The sequence below is a fragment of the Eleginops maclovinus genome, chromosome 11 (assembly GCF_036324505.1).
Source record: "Eleginops maclovinus isolate JMC-PN-2008 ecotype Puerto Natales chromosome 11, JC_Emac_rtc_rv5, whole genome shotgun sequence".
Classification (NCBI taxonomy): domain Eukaryota; kingdom Metazoa; phylum Chordata; class Actinopteri; order Perciformes; family Eleginopidae; genus Eleginops; species Eleginops maclovinus.
This window is the reverse complement of record NC_086359.1, coordinates 11,447,921-11,471,882: the sequence shown is the minus strand read 5'-3', so window position 1 is coordinate 11,471,882 and position 23,962 is coordinate 11,447,921. Positions and strand designations below refer to the sequence as shown.

Sequence of the window (23,962 nt, the reverse complement as noted above, 5' to 3'; positions counted from 1 at the left end):
TAAAAACCTGCTTAAATAACAGATTGTTTACCCAAAATGTGTGCGTTTGTAATGCTGAACCCTGTCAGCTAATAATAAACTACAGTCTCTGAAATAAACAAAGAAACACAAACAAACAAAAAACAAACAAAAACTACAATCTCTGAAATAAATGCTTTCACAATCACAATTTCAGTGTATTATGATTTAAACATTTATCATAAATTAAATAATTTTGCTAACTTTAAACTATTTATATACAAGGAATGAATCGCACTTTACCACACACGCACATAACCAGAGCAATGGACAAAATATGACTGCATCCTAAATTTTTTAGACCCATAAGGGAAAATGTGAGATACTGTTGAAGGAATCCAGATGCAAGATATTGAAACTCAACTGCAAACTGGATGAAACCGGATACTGTACATACACAAAAATGTGTTAATGTCAACATCCTGCTCCCTTCTATCGTACCCAAAACATCTTATGTTTTTCCTGAGATACTCAGCATTGAATAGACACAGAACTGAACAAATGAAAGCGTGAAAACACTCCAGTGTGTGTGCAGAAGTTGCAGAAGAAGTTGGAAGACAAGGATTGTTCTTATTAGAGGAATACCAAATAAATCCATATTCAAGTTGGAAAATTACCATTTTTATACATAAGATTACTCAATGCAAGGTTGATTTTACCTCCCTTTTGAATTGTTTTAGAAGATAGATTATACAGTAGATGCATATTCAAACACTTGCCATATAAGAGAGCGGCCGGTGAGAGCAGACTGCTCCCATTAGATTTGCTCGAAGTGCATATCATCGATGTCGAGTTTGTTGGAATAGGAAAAGCACTTCATTTTCATTTTTGAATTATTCATTCCTCCTAAGTGGGTTATCATCCATTTAAGGAGCCCTTCTGTGTATAGGTCTTGTGTATTTTAGTTCAAAGAAAACCCAGAAAGAGGAAAAAAAAAAAAGGAGGTCTGCGTTCCAACAATAACCATCAATATTTCTTCTTGTCAACCTTCTGTTTAGATTATGCGAGAGCCTGCATTCTGAAGCCTTAGTCAAGTCAAAGTCATGTGCTGCTTTTCCTGCAGGCTAGCCAAGCTCCTCCACACACCAGCTCATATAGTTTTATATTCTGCCTGATCTAAGTGATCTTCAGGCCATGTAGTCTCACTGATGAACTTGTCATTTCAAATGACCACAATTATGTGTTATTTTATCATATTAGGAGGAATCCTGCCATCGATTTGCTGCCAAGTTTCAGAATTTTGTAGGTGCCCTTGCCAATATGTACCTCCTGCAATATGCACACATAGACTATATAGTGTGCAACATGCAACTGGGTGTAAAGGAATTGTATAACAACTACTGACAAAGTAATGAAAGTTAAAAAAAAACACATGACTAGGCACTAATAGCTGAGCCAATACTTAAGAAAATCACTTAATCACCTAAACGTGTGAGGGGTGGAGGACTTTAAGATGATGACTAAAAAGCGGAAATGTTCTTAGGGGTGAAGCATGAGAGATGATGCGTGGTTATTGTGAGTCATCACTGGAGTCAACATGTCCAAGGAGAATGCCTGTACTCACTTTTCATGTTATTACAAACCTCGTTTCAAACCTTGTATAAGGTCCAAGCCTAAGAAGCAAGAAAAAATTGACGAATAAAGTGGATCAAAGTGTGCAGGTTTCTCCCTTTGATCTACAAGCCTGCTGTAATAAACTCTCCCCAGGTTGTTGAAAACTGTTATTATTTATAATACACCCACGCTTTCCAGTGCAAACCTGCAATTCTCCTGCCACTCAGCCAATAGCTTTAAAAGATATAAAGGTTATACTACTTAAATTATTGAGTTGACAATACAATGCATCTTTTAAAATCACAAGGCAGATAACTTTCAAAGACAACTTTAATGTGCAAGACATGAACAACAGCTGACACATCAAAGCATACAAAGTGAAGTGACTAAAAAAATTATAGATGTCTGGTCCTAGAAATGTGCAGTATCTCAGAATTGTATTTGTCTGAATATCTAAATCAAATCAGTTTGCTTGGAAATGAATGCTTTTGTTGAAACAGCTGTCTTGTTGAAAAGCATCAGAACTAGAATGAATCTCAAGAGAATATAATAAACCAATAAATCTGCTGTTTTAACATCAATGATCAGACCAATGCTGTGATGAGTGAATGATGACATGGAATCCTCGATCATGGAGGAAAGAAGATACAGAGGAAGATATCCCCCGTTTCCTCCAGAAGAAGCAGAGTGAGCTACTGAAGCCTTATGCAGAAGGAAAATTTGGTTCCCGTTGTCTTGCAGGTTTAGAATCTAAAAGGGGTTTTACAGAAACAGCTCACAACGGCTTTTACAGAAATCGTTTTTCTTCAGGAGAGTTATCAGTTCTAGAAAATTTGTGAAAATTGTCCCGTTTGTCGAAATGAAATGTCCTCTTCGGGTTTGTATTGTGTGAAGTAATTGCTCACTTTCTTCCCATTCATGTCCTTAGAATCATAGGACTGTGCAGCCACTCAAGGCTTACCAAGGTCCATCGGAGAGTTATTTTTCAATTCTTCACCAGGTTTATTTCACAGTCCTCTTCTTTAAGACGTGTGATGGAACAAAGTGGACAGCCCGCGTATGGTCAAGTCGGAATGTAGTGAGAGGTGGAGGCTTATTAAAGGAAAAAAACCTTGGTGCCGTTTTTAGAAAGGGGCGCCCACTTTTCTACAATGACAGTGTAATTGGCCAATAATTACACTAATTACGCTGGCGCTAATTAGACTGAAATTACAGAAAGTGTGGAGCAGTTATTTTATGGATTTTTTTAGAACACGGAAATGAGTGCAAAGACCCCGTATAGGAGAGCACACGGGTAAGCAACCAGCAGCTGCTGCCCATCCATGGCCAACGCCGAGATGAAGATCTTTGAAGCTGAGAGACTGCACCAGCCGATGATTGCTGCCGTTAGTATAATTCCCAGCATGCCCCTATAGAGGACAAGAAGGAAAAAGTTACCTTGTACTGTTTTAAATGAAGCTCTTTTGATTAAATTCAGACACATCCCATTAAACATGCAACATATGTTACATAGTCAAGCTGAGCTTTCTTGGAAGTCCTACAATACTAACTTAAAACGTCTTCAGGGCTGTAAAGGTTTTTGTAATTGTGCGATATTCTAGGTCTCAGTCTGGTGCATGCAGCACACTACCGTCCAGAAACTGTAGCCGGTCGGCGTTAGCAACATGTTCGGAGATTAGCATAACAAGTTGTTTGGTGTGCGGAGTCACACACATTATGGTCAGTGTGAACGATAAGCAGAGCTGGACGACCCTCCTGCAGGTTGCAAGTCAGCTACAACAGAGAGAGAGAGCTGTGGACCGAGTTGCTCCACCGTTGTAGGGTGTGGGAATAGAAGCATCCACAGCAAACACGCTATTGTACATTTGATGGCCTAACCAAAATCTGCCGAGACGAGCCAAAGGAATTAATTAACAGTATTTTGTATTTACTGTTTTATTGTATCGAGAGATTCTTTTTAGTTTTATAAACTACTGAGAATTGTTGCCTTTTTCTTAAGTTGGAAATGTACCAGGACATTAATCCCCCTCGGTCACACACCCGTCCCTCATCCAGCACCAGTCACTTTCTATTCTCCGCTGCTACTGAAAATGTACTTTGCACAAAGTATTTTTTGCACTAAAGAACTACTTGCACTACCGTCAAACTGTGTCTAACATATGTATATATTACTTAGTTTTCTTTGTACACCCCCTTTTACTCCCCCCTTTTCTTTCTAGGCTCTTATCTCTTTATGTTATATGTTCTTGTTTATATTTGTTTATAAATGGTATTTCAATGTTCTGTATGTATAACACGTGTGGAAACTTTGACAATAAAGTGGACTTTGACTTTGAGCTTGTTCATCCTAAAGTGTAAGACATGTCTTTCATGTTTGCTTATTTTTATTATGAATACAGTACACCACAATTGTGTCTTTCTCTAATACTGCCACACTTCGGCCATCCTTTCTGTGGAAAATAAATTGAGAGCAGCGCATTCTTAAGCATTTGTTTTTTTTGTACTGTTCAAAACTCACACCAAACAGAGACTCCTTTGTACGGTTACATCCCTGGTGTCAGGTAATAGATGAAGTCTAGCAGTGCGGTCTATAGACGAATAAAAGCCTTTGCTTATTTTACAGGTTTTAAACACTTTTTTTTCCTGTGTACTCACTGTAAAGAGAGGAGGACTCCAAAGGTGGAGAGGAGGATCATGGGGAGGAGGCAGTAACCCAGCACGCTGGCCACACACCCGAAGGAGACGCCCGTCATACTCATGAGGTTCAGTAGGCAGTACATGGCGAGGCAGCCGATTGCACTGATACCATACACGTAGCCAAACTGGATCTTACCCGTCTGAAGAAAACAAAGATCACACAGTCAGATATAGATATGCACCCACTGACATGATGACAGCTGTACAGGTGTAAAGGTATGTGGCTGTAACAAAAGGTGCAGGATGTCAATATCTGATGATACCAGGGCTCAACGCTAACTTTTAAAAGTGGCTTTTGGTTGCCAAAACTGAAAAAACGGTTGCCATTTTGAGTCACCTTATATTTTGAATAATTAAGACACTATACAGTTATATCAACTTAATAATGGAAATGTAACACAAGAATGTTCAAATGCTTTATTAGAATCAGAAATTAACACAATTATTTGAAACTTAAGTGGTATCAGCAAACTTGTCCACCCTCAATTGCCGGTATACAAAATACCAGGCCTACTTTTACTTTTGCTTCTTTAAGTACATTTTGATGCTCATACCTTTTTACTTTAGTAACATTTGGATTGCAGGACCTTTACTTGTAACAGAGTATTCCTACACTCTGGCGCTTTAGTGCTTCTCCCACCTCTGAAGCTAGCTCCCTTTCCTTTCTCTCACTCTTTTTCTCATACTATTTTCCTTGAACTCTTCCGGTGACTTTTTCTTATTTGAAACTCGTTTTTGCCCGGCACTTGGCCCATTACCGGCGGTTTCTAAAAACATGTTATGATGGGTGCAGCGTCAGTAGTAAACATGCGCAGTAGCGGGAGTGTGCAGGAGCCTGCTTGCGGGAGCTGGAGCACGCAGGAGCCTGCTTGTGGTGCACCCTGCTGCGGAGCAGACAGGGTCTACACTTCATCGACTATCACATCTGCCTCAAGAAACGCTACGTTGTAGCCAAGGGTGTACCGGTTCACAAACATTTCGGTTTGGTACGTACCTCGGTTTTAAGGTCACGGTTTGGTACTGATCACATAAGCTGCTTGACATTAGGACTTGCCTGTCAGCTTGTACATTCATTGTATTTTCAGAAAAATGAACTTGTCCACATTGCTTCCAGGAAGGGCAGATATCTGTTGTGACTGGAATTTTGTTTCCTGGCCTCTCCATTTTCCATTCTGACACTACCTCCTTCAGTACCTGCCAGATGTATGCTTGCGTGCTGTTCATAAATGGGGGTTTGCAGGACGTTGCTTTGCATGTTCCAGTGGCAGTCGGGTGTAATGTAGTGCGCCGTTAAGGCCTCATTATACTACTCCGTAGCTATCCGTCAATCCGACTCAGTGGTCACGCAGAGGCTCATGAACCTTTCGAAGTTCTCTGCGGGAATGTTGGATACGCAATGCAATTCACTGCCCGATCAGTAGGCCTCGCTACGCAAGATGACCTAATCTCACGACGTCTATAGTTAAAGTCGTTGATTGTTTACTTTCCGGCTCCGTTTCACACAGTGAACAATGGCCAGGTATCTCTGTTACAGCACTGGCGATGTGTAAAAAGCCTACAGTTAATGACATAAGAAACGGGCAATTGTATTTATCACATCTAAAATGCAGGTATATTTATCGTCAATTATCTCGTATGTTGTTTGCAAAATGAATGAGTTGTCCCTCTCTGATCACAGCTTACTGCTAGCGTGGAAGCTCGCCTTCACAATGTTAACAACCAGTTACCTTATCGTCTACCGACTAATCACAACCCTTGCGGTCTCCACGAGTCTCCGTCTCCTACACGTATAGTTAGGAATTTTGGCCGGCGCACGCAACGCTACGGAGAGTGTCTCCGGGAGGGTTTCTGACTACGGAGAGGGCTCTCAGTGGCTCTCCGTAGCCTTTGACGGACAACCATAAATTAGCCTTTGCTGATAAATAACTCTCGGTCATGCAGCTGGCTAATCCAGTACTGAGTGACCCGACAGACAACAAAGAATAAATGTATTCATAACTAGTTCCTTTTGTTGGAGCAGTAGATAAAATATCTACATGTGTATGGTCTAACTTGAAGTGTCTGTGTTTTGCTCCGCTCACCAGTCCGTACTGCGGCAGAGCTGCAGGTGATCGGGCGGAGCTGCATGTTCTCCGTCAGCAGCAGCTGATCCTAATCACTGATCCCTCTCTCTCGCGTCAGATTATACTTCACTCTCGTTTATGTCCATATCGATCAGATCTAGCTAGTTATAGCTAATGGTACGACTGCATGCTTATCAAAGGACACCTAAACAATAAGTGCTGCTCGGCAACGGGGTGTAGCGGCAAATTATAGCGGCGCTGAATAGTAGCGGAGTGCGAGTTAACAGGTGCTTGTCATTTTCACTTTACAAGCTTCAAAAATGTATTTATCGTGTGAATTTGGCAATAAAAGTTTCATATTCTGAAAGCCAATACTGGCAACCGTTACTGTCGAGCCCTGTATACGTATATGCACCAACATTAACCAAATTATTTACCAGAAGAAGAGTAGCTCCGAAAGCCAAACAGAAGACCATCGGGCCAGCCAGGTCTGTCTCGTTCATGATGCTGCCATCTGCTACCTTCATTGGATGGAGGACCGTCAGAGTCTTCTGCCAGATATGGTCAAAGTTGATCCCTAATTCTAAGATGGAGGAAACACACATCAGGCATTTTGGAGACTGGACCTATGATCACACATAGGAGGTAGGAACCACATAAGTTTACAAGAGTTATGTAGGTAGTTGAACTATTTCTGCATTTTTCATTGCACCATTGTTTCACTTGTACTATTTTACTCCCTTATTTATTTTATGTCTTGTTGTATGGTGAGCTGCACTGTTAGCGGGGGCCTGGGACCTAAGATATTCAGTGCAAAACAACTACACTGTAGCTATTGCACAAAGCACAATAAAACCTTTTCAATCTTAGCTCTTGTGGGTGGCATTTGCTTAGTCTGTAAGGGCTTGGACTGGGGCCCAAAGTTGCGACTGGACCAAAAAACAAATGGAGTGAGATGCCAGCTGGAGAGGTGCCACTAGGTCAGTGTTACTCAGTACCAACATGTCTGCCTATAAAAAGTATTTACTTTTGTTTTTACTCAAGGGATAATGATGCAACATTTGGGAAAAGTCAGTTCTGCTAATTTGCAGTCACTTTGTCAGATAGCCAGCCTTGGATTTGTCAGCACTTCCTTCCAATCAAAGCTCCCTTGCAGCTACTAGATTATCACTCTGCAACTGTTGAATGACACTTAAATATAAACACAAAAAAAAAACCTAGCAATCAACTGTGAGAATAACAAACACATCATTTAAGAACATTTAACAAAACATACAGTGTAATATGTGTAGTGTTCACTGGTCTAAACTTTGCTTATCTAAATCCAAGATAAAAGAGCCAAGGCAGGTTGCTGTCATTGACACTACACATTATGGTTTTCCAACCTTCTAGCAGTGGCGGCTCATCATCGAAGCTGCTACTATACATGGATTGTGACGGGGATGGAGTGTAGGTCTGTGTGGGCTGGAAGATTTGTCCTGTATAAGGCTGCTGGGGTTGCATCACCCCTGGGGGAGCGTAGCCCATGGGCTGGGAGTAGTCGTACTGACCAGCGTATGGCCTGGGGAAAAACAGAATGATTATGATCAACAGTACTCTTTGACATAAATAACATTAAATGCCTTGCAACTTATTTACACATGTGGTTTTACTAAGGCAGTATAAACACATTTTATCCCAGCAAACACTGAAAATGTGCACTTATCTTAAATCCAATTCACAAATACATTCAAAAGATGTCAGAGAGGTATTCAGCCACACAAAAACATGTTAAATGGAACATCAACTATTAGACTGCGTTGCCCTTGTGGATGTGATGTGAACAGCTGAGGGAGTATCAGGTAATGGCGGTTTTCTTCACTTACTTGTATGGGTCTTCAGCATTGTTATAGCCATGGGCTGCCTGGTTTTGGTCATCTACACTGTAGCTGGACTGATAAAAGTCTGTGTTGAAATTGTCAAACCCCGACATCTCTCACCTTGTTGCAAACACAAGGGAAGAAACAGGAACACAGATTATCAACTAGGTCACGTATGCTGTTCTACAGTGAGATGCTAAAAACCGATGGTGTCGATATAAGAGTTAAATGACCTAAGACAACACAGCAGTAAGAAAGGAAAATGTAACCTGGCTTAACGTATGCTTCCCAGAATTATTAGCTTAACTTTCGTTTACAAATGTTAGGTTAACTTAGGTGACACAAGATGTTGATTCTTACAAAGTTTCAAACACTATTTATACATACACATATTAAGCTAACTACTAAAGGACAGTTAGTTAGAATAGCGTTAACGGTAACGTAATATCCGTATTAATTAAATACCACTGTGAGTAAATAGCTTACGTAGTCAACTTCACGCTCAAACCCAATATAAAAATGTATGTAATGTATGTTTTAGTCTATGATGAAACCATTTTTTTTTTTTACTATTGACTGTTTACATTATCACATGGTTTAACAATCACAACCACTACAACAACCATGTCCAAATAAACAATAACTCTGGGTGGCTAACGTACCGTTAACTCTGCTGCTAGTTGGTAAGCTAGTGTTAGCCACAACAGTTTCGGAGACCAAGTATGCAGATCTGGTGCATAATGTCAAGCGGAGCCTTAAACAATCAGTTCAACTATTTGTTCATATCCATCATTCTTAAGCTATAAAGCAATGCAATTACACGTACCTCTGTTGTTTGACCAATCTACACAGAGCCCTGCCAACTTGGTTGAGGCTGCTACGTGTCAGGAGAAAGGTAAATCTTCCGGGAAGACAAGCGTCAACAGGAAGACGGTTCTTCTTCTTTTGGTTGTAAGGCGGACTGCACACTAATGTTTAAAGATGCATGCCGCCACCTACTGTACCGGGGCGTGTAACGTCATGACTGAAATTCTTTCAATTATGAAATGAAGGAAAATAAAACGAAATGCTATATTCTAGATCAGGGATTTCCAAATTTTTTTCACCAAGGGCCACATACAGACAAATATACGGAGAGCTGGGTCACTTATAGAGGTGAATATTGCCTCAAACGTTAAGTTAGAAGTTAGCAAAACAAATCAAAAGGTCAATAGTGCGAGATACTTGAAAATGCTTTAAGAAATAAAACAGCCTACATCCCAACTGTCTTTAGGGTTTCATTCATTTTGTTAAATTTTGTTGTTTCATTAAAGATGCTTCTTCTTTTTGAATGTTATGGCCTTACACGTGGTGAGTACATTGCTGCCTTATTCTGGACTAAATGGTGAGTACTTCTCAGTCGGCACCAGTGGTATACGTTTAGCTGTGCTATGCATCTATAAAAAACAATACATACAATTAGAAAAATTGAAGCAGAGAATGAATGCAAAGCACATCCAAATTTAGGAGAAGAAAAACAAGTTAGATTCCCAAAGATATCTGGTTTAATTACTGCCTGTTTTGCAAAGCATAGGTAGACATTATACCCTATTGAGTTCAGATCCATAGTTCGAGAAAACCAGAGTATAATGGTAAGAAAAAGAGACAGCGAGTAGGAGATGATTTAACAGGACAAGCTGTGGGCTCCCGGCAAAAACAAAGGTAGTCCCTTTCATCAGGATGCAGAGGAGCAGAACAATCACTCATGCTGCAGAGGTGGTTCAATCCTCCGATGATGAAAGATAATGTGAAATAATAGGCTGAATAATAGGCTAATGACCTCTGCTAAGGGGAAATAAGGAAAGGAGGGAATGAGATGCAAGTAGTCACAGATGTGGGTTTGTCCTTAGATCCACGGAAAAGTAATCAACCTAATATTTTAAAAGAGAAATACATTTGATTACGTATGGAAAACACAAATGGTAAATTTAAAATGACCAAACTCATTTTTTGTAATACGGTAAAAGGAAATTCATATCAATGTCCTTCTGTCAATTCTGTGAATACTACAATCCTGGGGTCCTTTACCCATGGCTTATTAAAACTAGATTGTTTCTGCCTCAGTATTGAAACCAAAACACCTCTGGCATCCATAACAATAAAAGGTTTGACTTTTAGCTATAGATTAACTGGTGCAGTGTGAAAAGGAACACAATTATACAGACTTGGCTCTGCTCCTAGCCTGGAGTTACAAAATGTTTTACAGAATGAGAAATGGGAAAAATAATGCAGAGGTAAACGCATGGAGGGAAATTTTGTCATTATTCAACAGAGACATAGTGTGCCCCCTCCGTATTTGAGAGAAATTTTGATTGAGTATGGGTCTCAGGGCAACAATATTTAAAAAAAAGTATTTTGTGACAGTGCTACACAAAGCAGTTGTCATGGACATTTTCTTGCCAAAAAACTTTGTGAGCATCTGTCAAATGTTGATTCCTGAGGAATGCAATGCTGGCAACTAGATTCCACTCTCTATGTTAAATGACTTGCTCTGAAATAGCTCTAAGACGGTTTATTATGCTGAAAGACAGACAAATGCAACTTGTGACACAAGAAAAGTGGGGAATGGTGAAAAATAACAACAAAACCAACCAACCTAATGAAGAAAGAAATGTTATTAACAAGCCTTTAAGCTGTACAGGCCCGACATGGATCATTTCTCTGCCACATGATGAACAAAATAAATTTAATGCACAAAACAGGAATTCCTACAAGAAAACAGCCATGACTTTTGAAGCAGAAAGGTGTCTCCCCCCCCCCCCCCCACACTGACTGAAGAACAAGTCTTTCTTATTAATCCAGTTAATAAAAGAAAATTGAAAAGTGCTGAGAGGGTAATGGAATTAAGGGCAGTGTATTACCATATGCTGTCATAATTGGTTTCTTTTTTAAGGGGCTCATGCTGTAATCCTAGTGTCACTGGCAGGCTGGATGAGTGGATTAAAACTACTGAATTACCTCTACTGCAGCAAGCTCTCATCTCGAACCACCTACTGTACCCTCAATTAAGATTTCTCTCTCAACCTCTCAGGAAAAAGGAAACTATCTTATTTTATGTTCTTCTGAAGAAAAACTGCCAATGTTTTTTTTTTCCCCTTCTGGACACAACATATTGAACATGTGATTCAATACAGAACACCCACAAATCTCTATTTGTAAGAAAGATAATTGCAAACATTTCCTCAGAACATTACTTCATCAAATTGAATTTCCTGCCCCTTTATCGATATGACTGCAGCACATGAATCAGTAGGCATCTGACACTTGCAGAGTATCTCTGAAGCAGCTTTTCACTCTCTCAGAGAGCTACAAGAGAACTAAAATATTAATAAGCAGCTGAAGACTTTATGAAGTATGTTTGTTCCAACACGAAATTTCCACCCACTTGCGTTACTGACATAACAAAACTCAATATGAAAATACATGTCATTCTTGAAGTGATACTTATAATACCAAAGCGTCCAAGCGTAAACTATTAACGAGACATGCCTCTTTTGTAAACTGAAACAGAAATTAGGTTAAAAAAAACTTTATTGAAAATGCGCAATCAGTGCTGACTAGATTCAATATGGGAGACAATTTATATTTTCACCAAATGAATACATGAACCAATATATGTGTCATTTTGTTTAAAGCTTTGATCCAGAAATGCAAGCCCTGATCCAAGATTGATGCCTTATGACGGACTGTGTTGTGGAGTTATGACATTCTTTTTCTCATCAGCCTGTGGCTGGCATCAGGGACAGCACAAGTCAACCCACGAGTGCTCTACATGTCAAAACAGATTTAGAAGCTTCTAAAATAAGTCTCATATTAAAAACAGTGGCATGGCCTTGGCTCTCCCAATCTAACAGCCACCCTGCCAAGTTTCACTTCCGAGTTCCCTTAACTTTTGTTAAAGTTTTGGCCTTGCTGATTATATTCCCTGCATGATATGTCATGCTGGACATAAATTGGCTTTGGCCCAGTGAGTCAATGCTGCAGTATTTTGTTATTGCAGATCAAATGAAAGAAAATCAATATTCTCTCTGCCTTGACATCATCTTGGGGGTTGTTGTTTAGACCACATCAAGAGTGCAGAATCAACATTTTACAATTAAAATCTCATTTAAGATCTTAAGTTGTTGATGCAGTTATCTATTAAGATTGATGTAAGCACCAAGGATGGTATCAAGATCAATTTGTTTGGATAAAAAACGTTGCCAATGTTGTATCTTTAAACTAACAATATTCACAAGGTGTCAGTGTGTCATATTGATTTCTAATAATGATAGAACATATTGAAATCCACAAGTGCATCTTCAGTACTGCTATACATCTTATTATTATTGGAAAATAAATAACACATTTTCATGCAGACTTAATTATATAAATTAATATCCAATCCGACACGGCTGACAAAAGGCCACTTTCATCAATCTAACTGTAAAGCTCCCCATCTGATCCGTTCCTCTCTTTGTCTAACTGAAACTAATGACTTGACAGGGGTAAGAGCGGGTCCAAGAGTAAGAGGCAGGCTCTCTTTTGGGACTCTTGGAGGAATTGCCAATTTACATAATCTGATCATCAGTCCGGCCCCTGAGTGCCAGAAAATCCTCCCTCTGATGCTCTCAAACAGTATTGTATCACTAGTTTATGAAGTTTAACTTAGAACTTCTGAAGTGTTGCAATTTATTTTTATTTTTTTGTCAGCCAACCCACTTCCCCTCAAACTGCCTCTTTTATTTCAATTTAGCATTATATTTCCCAGAATGCCATTTGACAATCTTTTGAGAACAGGTATAGCCTTCAGCTGAGTTCTTCTCTAAAATGGACGTGAGTTGAGAGAAAATGACAGCCATGCGTTTATTTCACAGAGTTTCACGAGGATCAGTTGCATGTTTGCATTATCAAAAAATATCCTTTGATGATTGATTTCTTATTGTATTACTGTTTAAAATCACGGCAAAAAGATGAATCTTAACATGTAGCCCGTCTGGTTCTGTGAGGATAACACAAATCCTGAATTTTATTTTTTCTGCAAACCCGCTGAACTGGCAATTTCCATTTTGAAAGACTCACCAATAACTGCATGTATTTTTTAAAAAAAGGACTTGAGCCCCACAAACCTGAAGAACTGTGAAAATAACCATTTATCCCAATAAATGAGATTGTCAGTCATTTCAAGTTGACAAGAACTGTAACTATACAGCATCTCCTGACATGCATATTACGCGAGGACTATTTCAAAATGCAAATACAGCTGTAGCCAAGAATTGTAATCCATGTCGAACTTTGTTTGGAGCGACTCCCCTCAGGAAGTGTTGCTTTCCTGATGAAATGACTGATGACAGGAGTGAAGAGAGACCCACCAAACGTTCAATTATACATCCTCCAGTCACTATCTGTCGCCGTCACTTTCTCATACTGACAACATGTTTTAATTTCACTCTGTGCAGAGCTTCATGCAATTAGATTGCTCACTTTACAATGTATTGTATGTAAGTTTGACAATTCTGTAGAAGAAGGATGCGCCACCTGGAAGGTTATGCTTAGAAACTCTATGAGTATAAATGTAAAATGAGTATAGGGGTGTTGAATTCAACTGGTAGTTATGATAACTGATGAAAACCCTAATACTTAAAACATAAAGTATTGAAATCCTGTTCAAAATACACCTATAATAATATTGTGCAAATAATCCAGTGCCTTTCTTGCTTTTTTCTTTCTCCCAAATGCCCCACATAGTATATTTCATTTGTGAAAATAAGAGATTAAACACACAAAAAAACAAGGTTAAAGAATAATTGAATTTGGGATTAATACAATATTTTTTTAGCCATGGTAATCATGTAGTGAAAATCTGATATTGTGAAAGCAAATATACATTTTACTTGTGCGATACATTTGAATTTTATAAAGTTCAGAAGATCCGTTGAACCTTTTACAGTAAGTTGCTGATGATATTAGCTGAAGGGTCAAACTGGATACTACACCGTTAAATGGGTTTACAGTACTAAGGGATTTTGGAGATTTGGCCTTATGCATCAAGAGATATTTCACACATTTAAGACCTGTGGAAACAACCCTTTCATCCCAAGAGCCCACAGAGGAAAGCATGGAAATGTTGGAGGGAGGGAAAGAGAGCAAGAGAGACAGAGGGAGAGAGACACAGACACAGAGACACAGAGACACAGACACACACACACACACACACACACACACACACACACACACACACACACACACACACACACACACACACACACACACACACACACACACACACACACACACACACACACACACACACACACACACACACACACACACACACACACACAAAGGCAGAAACTCACACCACAAGAGAGCTGACTATGGCAGTAAACTAGCTCAGCTATCTGCCCCTCCACAGTGTTCCCACATGGCCTTTAGGCTGGCAAAGGGAGACCCGCTGCTTAGCAACATCTCATCTGCATGGTTCTCCAAATCAACAGGGTTAAGATCCCTTTAGGCTCAGAGAACTCACCTTTGTTGTTCTCCGTCAAGGAGTGGCCTCAGCAATGGAGAGACTGTTCGGATATGGTCTGACTTTCTTCTTGGCAAAGACATTTCTTCTGAAGTTGCTTAGTCAGTGTTTAGCTTTCAGTATTTATTATTTTACTTGGAAAGAGGCTGTCAATGTGAGGTGATCGGTTTGTGCTAGGATTTTTAATGTCAATTTCTTTTGTAAGGCAGGTATCATTCTGCATCGAGTGTCATTTCTTTCAAACTGAGAGGCTACTAGATATTTGAAAAAAAAGGTTTGAAACTAAATGTATGTATAATAAGTATAAAGTAGTCTAGACCTTTCATTTTCAAGTACAAACAGAGAGCTGTCACTGCCAGACAAAGAAACAGATTAATCACATTTCCACAATTGGGATTGAAAGGGAGATAAACTGAAAGCACATCGCCCTTTATATCTTTAATTTACACAACAGATACTTCAACATCCTTCCAGCTCATGTGGTCTATTGAAAAATATGCAGCACCTCAGAACATCAAGAATCAGCCATGAGCAAATCAAAACACAATTTTATAACAATTGTTACCTTAAATGCAAGAAGCACACCAACAAGTTGATTTTGAATGTGTTTTCAAACTGTATAATGAATCCTAAAGAACTACACTAAAAAGTATGTACACTTTGTTATATTTTAATTAAGTTATGCAACATTTTACTGAAGAATGCACCACAATACAGTACTGCAAATGTAAACCGATCTAACATGTATCTGACTGAATGACTATATACATGCTCATCACAGCTCATCTGCGTCTGATGCAATCCAGAGAGAGAGAGAGAGATGAGTCAGTACTTACACACACTCTCACTCAATGGATTGCATTTTTCTAAAGCAATAGAACAGAGATTATTTCCCTTACTGAGGAGCTGTCAGATCATCCGCCCCCTCCCATCTTTCCACTACTCCCACAACTTGATCCTGGCCAACTGCTTTCTAAATCCCACATGGTTCAAATTGAATCAAATTCCAGCTACTGTACTGTAAGATAGAAAAAAAAACCTCCTGGTTTTAACACTGTGTATACGTTTGATCATCTCTTTGAATGCAGATGTACTATTTCCCTTGTAACAGTAACAGTAACAGTGCAGAGGAATATTAAGTTGGGTATGATATTATCACTTTTCAGCACGATTTCTATTCTCCTCAATTGTGGGATTTCTATTTCTAAATCCCACAATATCTTTTAACAAACATTTTGCAGAAAGGAGGAGTTGTTTGCCAAAAAATCAAACCAACAAAAAACAACTGATTGCTGCATCCATTTGCCAGGGGCATTTTAATCATTTTAACACAATCCTTTCATGTATATTATCATTAAAAGTCCCAGACATTTTTAAAAGCTGGAGCTGGACATTTAGACATAAATGCTGGTTGTCATGAAATGTATTTGCAAAGAAGATAATGATTTTCTTGTTTCTCCCTCTTTGTATTGTATGCCCCCACACAAGACTGATATCACAGCTATTTTCCTGAAAAAAAGCATGGTGTAAAAATACTTTTAAATAGAATTTTCTCTGCTCTTTCAGTCGTGCCTGTGACAGAGGAGTGACTTGAACATATTCATCCTTTGCATGCCTTGGTCAGAATAAAAGGTTTAGAGGTTTAATGGATTCATTGTTTCTTTTTGGTATCAAGTAGTGAATAAAATAGTCTTTCATTTAACACATCTACTTAGTTGAATGATGAATGATGTAACATTATTCATGCTAAGAACTAAAAAAGACATACACCCTTGTTTATGTTTGAAGTGAATGTCTCACAGGGAAGGAAGGGAAACTTGTGCATGCACAGTATGTCTAAAGAACAACATCATTGTACATGCAAAACTGTTTAAAACTAAGTTGCAAAAGTATAACTTGTCATGCTACTGCCCTAAAAGCAAACACTGAAAATCTAAAGTTATAAATTCTGTCTCAGCCACAAACAATTAAACATAACTGAAAAGGACAGAGCTTAATTTAGCACCAACATTAAGCATCTGCTGTCAGCTCCACAAACTATAAGTGAAACATAAACACAGGAGAAACTTCTAGCTCAGCTGGCGTCATCCAAAATACATTCAACATTTCCCTGCTCTGCTCAGACCTGGCTCCAATTAGACACCCTCTGTCTTGATGTTTTCACCAGTACACAGTTCAACACACACACCTGACAAGTCAGTGCAAGTGAGTGGGTTGACAGCTTTGCTGCTGTGTTGCTGGCCAAAAGACAAGCTAGGGCGTCCAACTTCCTGTCTCTCTGTGGTTTCTTACAGGCTCATACTTTCCTGGCTCCTGCAGCCGCGCTGCCAAAGCCCTTAATGTTTAGTGGGCTTCCTGTAAAATAGCCTTGTCTCCGGGGAGAGCAGTGGACCTAGATTAGCATGGAAAGCTGCTTTGGCCTGTGCATACTGTAGAGTGGATGAGGAAAGGATTGAGGGCCAGCAAAGCGACACAAAGCACAAAGAAAGCAATTTTTTTGACCTGCTGAATCGGCAGAAATCCTGATATATTGTAATTTGATTTCTCGGTACCCAAGAGAATATCAGAGTCACATTCACAACAAATACTCCTATAATTGGTCAGTCTGATGAAATGTTGTCTGTTTTGAAATATCTTTGAAAATAAATGTGTGTAGATCATAAACTGATGCAAACATTTGAGTTGTTGGGATTACAATGTACCAACTAAAGCTTCTTCCTCAGTTTAACTGACTGACTCATGTAGCACATCTGGGTGAAATTGGTAAGAGGCTCTATGTTTGCTTGAATCAGCTAAATATATCTTGTTTTGATACAAAATCTGGGACATTTGGACTTGTTGCTAATACCCAGAAGGACTTGGAGTTTCTGTGTGAAGATCAATACTGCAGAGAAAAGGAGCTTCTTAATGATTATGAGTTCATCAGCAGACTTCTAAAATAAGCGGAAATCCTTGCAGAGCAGTCTTTGAAGACATATTTAGGTGGATGACTCATTGCATTATTAGCTGAGGATGTTGGAGCATACCTGTTAAGAACATTTAAGTCTAGTCACCAGCCTGCTAAGAGTAGGGGGGCTGAACATCAGCAGGGTATTTTTGTCTCACATGAAAATGAAATATCAACATAAATTATTCAAAAGACAAATGTACTTTTGAAGAAAAACGTCTGCTTCCTATGTAAACATAACAAATAGATAATTTCCTGACACAGTGATTAGGCTTTTATTCTTGTTCTAAATTGATCATTTTGCATTATTGTGTTGATGCTGTTCAGTATGTATTTTTTCTTAAGGCAGGTTCATTCAGAGCAATGTCCCTTCTTGCCGTAACATAGTTTTTTTGTGTGCTTTCTTTTTCAGAGGTTTTTGCGACTTCCTACGTCCTATCTTGATTTTTAATAGGTGATATAATAGGTTCTTATAAGTTCAAAACAAAACAGTACACTGTGCTCCTTTCTCCACTGATTGGTTGAGTGGTTTCTCACTGATTTTAAACCGACAAAATTCAAAACTGACATCAAAGTTGCAGCACTGATGAAACTTTTAAAAAAATTATAAATAGCTGACTAAGCTTAAATAATAAATGTCCACGTTTGGGGAAGTGCTGAGACTTACATAGAAACTAATTTTGGTAAACACTCTCTACCAATTTTATGCCTTGAATGTCTGCCTGCTGTACGAGCAGATTTCCCATCCAAGGCCTGGCATCATTCAGTGTGGCTGTAATCAAAGATAGAAGTAGGAGTTGTATGCTGTGTATTTCAACCATCTGTGACTGGCCCGAAAATTCCCTTTAACAATTTTGTCGGCACTGCACAAGAAGAAAACGAATGTCCTTGCGAGTTGATCTTCGTGAAGGAAGAGAAATGCTTAAGATTTTATTTGCATTAAGAGGTGGATTTATTTTCATGTAAAAAATAGAAACGTCTCAAATATTGCATTTCTTTTCGGAAATATTAAAATTATTAATGTTGACGATGTGCTTGTGGAGTAAATATTTCATAATCTATTTGGTAATGACTAGTATGGGATTGAAATTAGTTTTTTAAAGATCTGATACAGCACAGAAACAAAAAACAGCCTGTTTGATGTAAAAATGTGCTTTAAACTCTGGGATTTGTCTCACTGACTGAGTAAATGGGAATCTGATATCCAAAATGTCCTTTTAAATAACATTTTAACAGCGAATATTTTCAGTCTATGTTAATATATTTCAAAATGCATGCAGGAACCATCGAGGAATGTGTTGTCTGCTATGGTGATGGGACTGTTGGGCGTTTTGCTGTTTGTTTTGTATTTTAAAGCTTTCATGCCATTTAAACTGCTCTTTAGGGATGGAAAAATCGGAGTTTAAATAAATATTGTGTTGACCCAAACAGGTTTAGGTCTTTACAGGTGGTCAATTATCTGGTCTTTAAATAGCAGAGCAGCAGGGAGCGGTGCAGTGGCTACATTTATTTATGAGGCATCTACAAGCATGGCCTACTTCCAGGTGACTGCTCAGGTCCTAGTCAGGCTCACTTCCTCTTTTTCACTCTCTCTCTCTGTCATTCAATTTCTTTCATACAACTCACTCTCCTGTTCCATTTATCTTTGTATTTGTCTGAAAATGTAAATAGTTATGGGAGGGATTGACTTTGGAGTTCAGAGGTTAAGTGTCTCAAGTTGTACTGACATTTGATTTAAGAAATACAATCAATATACTGGCTGACAGCCTATATTTACCACCATTTATTAATATCTTCTGAAAATACGCTGTATAGTTTATGTATCCGTGTCATACTGAGCTGTTAATAAGCATAACACTGTACACAGATACAGGCGTTAGTATCTTCACCATTTACTATTATGAATTGCATTGGATTTTGATTTTTCAAATGAACAGTGCGAGAATAAAGTGAAAAAAGGCTTGGAAAGTTGGGACAGAGATTAAGAATTGTTAATAATTTAGGCTGCATACAGACAGGTCAGCTCGAGAGGATATACAGGAGTTGAAGTGCTTGTTGATTTAACTGATGTCCAATATTACACAAGTGTCTCTGAGAAAGAACAACTAACTCCTACCAATTCATGTACCTATATAATGCAATGACTGCCTTAGTGGTTCTGCTTATGCACAGTTAATACAAGCCCTGATTTGGCCCTGCCACTGGTGCAGGTAGTGTGTGTTTGTGACTACGGATTATACTTTTACTTTGCTAGCGGTCTTGTTTTTGATTTATCACAAATCCTGTAAATCAAGATCATCTGGCCACTTTCATAAACTCAAATTGTGGCTAAGATCTTTAACCAGATCCAGAAAAGATCAATTTTATTCACTGTTTTGAAAATGTAAATAGAAAATTCATATACATCTTCATACAAGTATATTTGGTTAACAATGTGACTCTGTGTGAGGATCTGTCCATGGTGCTGAAACATTAAATGTGGGCATGTTGCAAACAGAGGGAGGCGCTGTTGCGTATCTTTTTAGAAATGTCACATTCAGTCACAGTTTACTACCAGACACAGCCCTCTATCTGGGTCTTGAAGGCAGTATTTTTTTTTTAAAGATGATTTAATATTTAAAAAGTCTTAACCTAGAAATACAACTATAAACATGCTGCAATCAAAATGATTGACTATGATAAATACGCTCTATCTCTACAGTGGCCAAACAAATAATGTCCTGTATTTACATATGCAAACTAAATATCATGCAAATGAATTCAAGCTATGGGTCAAATTGCAGCATTGTGAGTGTTTAGTTTATTATAATAATGGCACAATAATGGATTCAGCAGTTCCACAACTGAGGACTGGAATTGCTGTGAAAGACTAAAACTGATGTTTTAAACAGATGCATTTAACCTTTGAATGAAGAAGGAGGTAACATTATACACATTTATAGATAACAAATGTGTGAGGTGCTGCATATGATTATTGGGCTTTTCTGAGAATAGCACAATATGACTGATTTCAGTGGTTCCAAACATATTCGTTTTTCCCACCCAGATGCCAGGATTTGCCCCATACGCTTTTAGTAGCCTATGTGTGTGTTTGTACGTGCACATTTGTGTTTGTGTGAGTGTGTGCAAGAAGGGAGAGCAGCCATGAAGACACCACCCAGCTCTGTAGGGGAGGGGAGTGTGGAAGGGAGGGAGGGTGAGTAGGAGGGGGGTGAGATGCTCGTTTCAGCACCGAGGACAGCTCCCGGTAAAAGCAGCGAGAGGCGGCGGGTCGGTCCTCTCCCCTGCACCGTAAAAGGAGAGAAATCTAGAATATTATTTTTTGGAGGAAGGGACTTCGGATCGGGCGACATATTTCCAGTGACAGGCTACAGAAAACAACAACAGGACTCCCGAAGGTTGCATGCAATCTCTGCGAAGTTTCTAGCCACTGAAAGGCATCCTGCTTCCTCCGACAGCCCGGAAAGAACTGCCGGTGTTCAAGGGAAGTTGAGGAGAAAGTGACGCCACCTTCTCCTGTTTGGACTATATCATAAATAAGTTTTTGGACTTTTACTTTCGTTTTCCCAGTTTACTCTGCATTTTTTCTGGTTGTATGTGTGCAGAACGATATCCTTTTGTTGGAAAATACTAATACTATCAAAAAGGCAAGCTTCTTACAGCTTGCTCCGGCCCCCAACCCCGTGTAATTGTCTAACATTAGCCACTGGTTCAAGGCTTTGATTTGCCCAGTAACATTTCTCCTCTCTCGCTGCACTGATTCCTCCCTCCTCCAAGTCACCCATCTCAGCCTTTAATTTCACATTCACAGAGGAACGCCCCGGACTGCAATCTTCCCCCCATTTTCGAAAACTGCTAGAGACTGGTAGGTGATAATGACCATGGATCGATGAAAAATGCTTATTCAGTTTGTAGTGGGATGAAGTTGGAGGGCCTGCATCAACGCAGAATTACCGAGGACACCGTTTTGCAACTTTTACAATCTCGATCAGTCGCTTTTTTGCTGTAGAATTAGGTGTAGCCAGCTCTGTTCATGACGGAAACGATGGCGCTGAGTGGAAACTGTAGGACTAACCCTAAAGAGCCCGCTTCAGTTCAGAACAGTTTCCCAGATGTTGTTGAATTAAACGTAGGGGGGCAGGTTTATTACACACGTCACTCAACTTTGGTGGGCACCCCAAATTCTTTACTCGGAAAGCTTTTCTCCTCCAAAAAAGATGCATGTAACGACTTAGCGAGAGATCCTAAAGGCCGGTATTTCATCGACAGAGACGGATTTTTATTCCGCTATGTGTTGGACTACCTCCGTGATAAGCAAGTCGTCCTCCCGGACCACTTCCCGGAGAAAGGGAGGCTCAGGAAAGAAGCGGAGTACTTCCAGCTGCCCGACTTAGTGAAGCTCCTGACCCCTGAAGATATAAAGCAAAGCCCGGACGACTACTTCCACAGTGACTATGAAGACGGGTCCCAGGGCAGTGACCACAGGCAGTGCCCGCCGCCCTCTCTCGTCCCCGCGGACAGAAAAAGCGGTTTCATCACGGTGGGTTACCGGGGGTCCTGCACCATGGGACGGGAGAGTCAAACTGACGCTAAGTTCCGGAGGGTGCCTCGGATAATGATATGCGGGAGGGTGGCCCTTGCCAAAGAAGTTTTCGGGGAGACCCTGAACGAGAGCCGGGACCCGGACAGGACACCGGAACGGTACACATCCCGGTTTTACCTCAAGTTCAAGCACCTGGAGAGGTCTTTTGACATGCTGTCGGAGTGTGGTTTCCAAATGGTGGCCTGCAACTCGTCAGTCACAGCCTCGTTTGTCAACCAGCACACAGAGGACAAGATCTGGTCCAGCTACACAGAATACGTCTTCTACCGTAAGTGACACCTTTGATTTTATAACAGCAGGTCAACTGTCACTTGGAAGTTGGACTGACCGCTAGGAGGCGCACTTGTTTTACTGGTGCTGTGTGGGAGAGACATGTGGTTTTTGGGGAGGATGGGCAGTCCTAGCAAAGGACAACCCCTTTTCTGAATGATGTGGATGTACTGAACATTGTGATGAGAGCAGCTTCCACCTGTTTCCATGACCTATAGTTACTTAATTTATGCACTTTTTTGTTGTTGAACTGGGCTAAAATACTGTAAAAACAACAACAACAGTGCACAGGTTGAAATGCAAACACAGTCAACTTCGTCTTTGTCATTGTTTGAAGTTTTGTCTGGCCCTAATGGGAAAGACAATAAAAGATCAGTCTTGCTTTTGGAGGGAAGTCAAGGTGTTGCTATTTCTCCCTTGAAGCAATGAAACCATCCCTAGCAAACACATAACTAACAGGCTACTTCATGTGCAGTCTGTTTAAACCTATTGCTGCATATTGCAGCTTTCGAAACGCTCTTGCAGGCTTTTCTACATTTCACAAGATTAAAGCAGATTTATAATAATTTTACTCCCATCTGAGCTAGCGCAATCTTCAGAGCAATGATTTGCCAATGCTTGCCAATTCTCATCAAGGTGCAATTTTCTACTCCACCTCCTGTCTGCTTTCATCCATCCCATCCTTTCAACTTCTTGAAATTCCTTCTGGCTTTTCTATTTCTTCCATTTCTCCATCTTAGCTTACTAGCTCGTAGGAGTCTTGCAATGGTGACTTTCAATTAGCTTCCAATTGGATTTTATGATGCAACTCAAAAATCTATATTCTGTGATCTGACCATATGTTATCTATCAGGAACTCTATGATAGCCACCATAAAAGAGAGCATGAGTGGACCTGTAAATGAGTTTAGGTATTGTTAGGATGTGATCAGGTGAACTTTTCCTTGGATTAAAGACTGAATGAGAAGCAGTGATCATTTTGAGATGTCATAAAATATTGTGAAAAAATGTAAAACTATACAACTCTTTACTTTCAAGAGATGTTTGTGTCCATCAACTTTAAATCCTGTCTTGTTACACACAGTACAGTCAGTGAGATACATTACAGCGGTGCACAACATTCTGAATATTTCGGTGAACAATCCTGGAGAGGCTGCCAGCACTGAGATCAATGTGTCAAAGCAGCGGCCATGATATTTGCTCATGACACAGAGCAAACAATTCTTGCACAGTGGTTTTAAGATATATGATTAATTGCCCTTAAGAATCTCTTTAGAAAAATGACACTCAACACTTATCAGGTAAGGGCTTCATTTGAAGTATGTATGTAGTCACTGTAACAAACATTGTGATCCTAAACCCTTTTCTCCTCAAATCTTATCAGATCATTTTGTAACTTTTGGAA

The 23,962-nt window shown here is 39.6% G+C and overlaps 2 protein-coding genes across 3 annotated transcripts; one reads left to right on the top strand and one right to left on the bottom strand.

The window, feature by feature from the left end:
- Positions 1-1,884: 1,884 nt before the first annotated feature.
- On the bottom strand, positions 1,885-9,153 carry yipf5 (Yip1 domain family, member 5). 2 transcript variants are annotated; one of them, XM_063895867.1, is made up of 6 exons: positions 9,018-9,153; positions 8,198-8,311; positions 7,718-7,893; positions 6,770-6,915; positions 4,228-4,409; positions 1,885-2,981 (listed from the first exon to the last, which is right to left on the bottom strand). In XM_063895867.1, exons 2-6 carry the CDS (start codon positions 8,302-8,304, stop codon positions 2,819-2,821), a joined length of 774 nt encoding a protein of 257 aa, XP_063751937.1. In that variant the 5' UTR covers positions 8,305-8,311; positions 9,018-9,153; the 3' UTR covers positions 1,885-2,818. The 2 variants fall into 2 exon arrangements, with proteins under 2 accessions (XP_063751937.1, XP_063751938.1); XM_063895868.1 differs by having other exon boundaries at positions 8,854-9,075.
- Positions 9,154-21,135: 11,982 nt separating this feature from the next.
- kctd16b (potassium channel tetramerization domain containing 16b) lies at positions 21,136-22,564 on the top strand. Its single transcript, XM_063896256.1, has one exon. The coding sequence runs from the start codon at positions 21,719-21,721 to the stop codon at positions 22,562-22,564; it is 846 nt and encodes a 281-aa protein (XP_063752326.1). The 5' UTR covers positions 21,136-21,718.
- The last annotated feature ends 1,398 nt before the right edge of the window (positions 22,565-23,962 follow it).

Bases quoted from the DNA above. Each gene is read 5' to 3' on its own strand.
- yipf5 (XM_063895867.1), bottom strand. From the start codon at position 8,304: ATGTCGGGGTTTGACAATTTCAACACAGACTTTTATCAGTCCAGCTAC. The intron at 6,916-7,717 runs GTTGGAAAACCA...CCTCCATCTTAG, and splicing joins TGAGCCGCCACTGCTAGAAG to AATTAGGGATCAACTTTGAC. The intron at 4,410-6,769 runs GTAAATAATTTG...TGTTTTCTTCAG, and splicing joins TCGGAGCTACTCTTCTTCTG to ACGGGTAAGATCCAGTTTGG.
- kctd16b (XM_063896256.1), top strand. From the start codon at position 21,719: ATGACGGAAACGATGGCGCTGAGTGGAAACTGTAGGACTAACCCTAAA.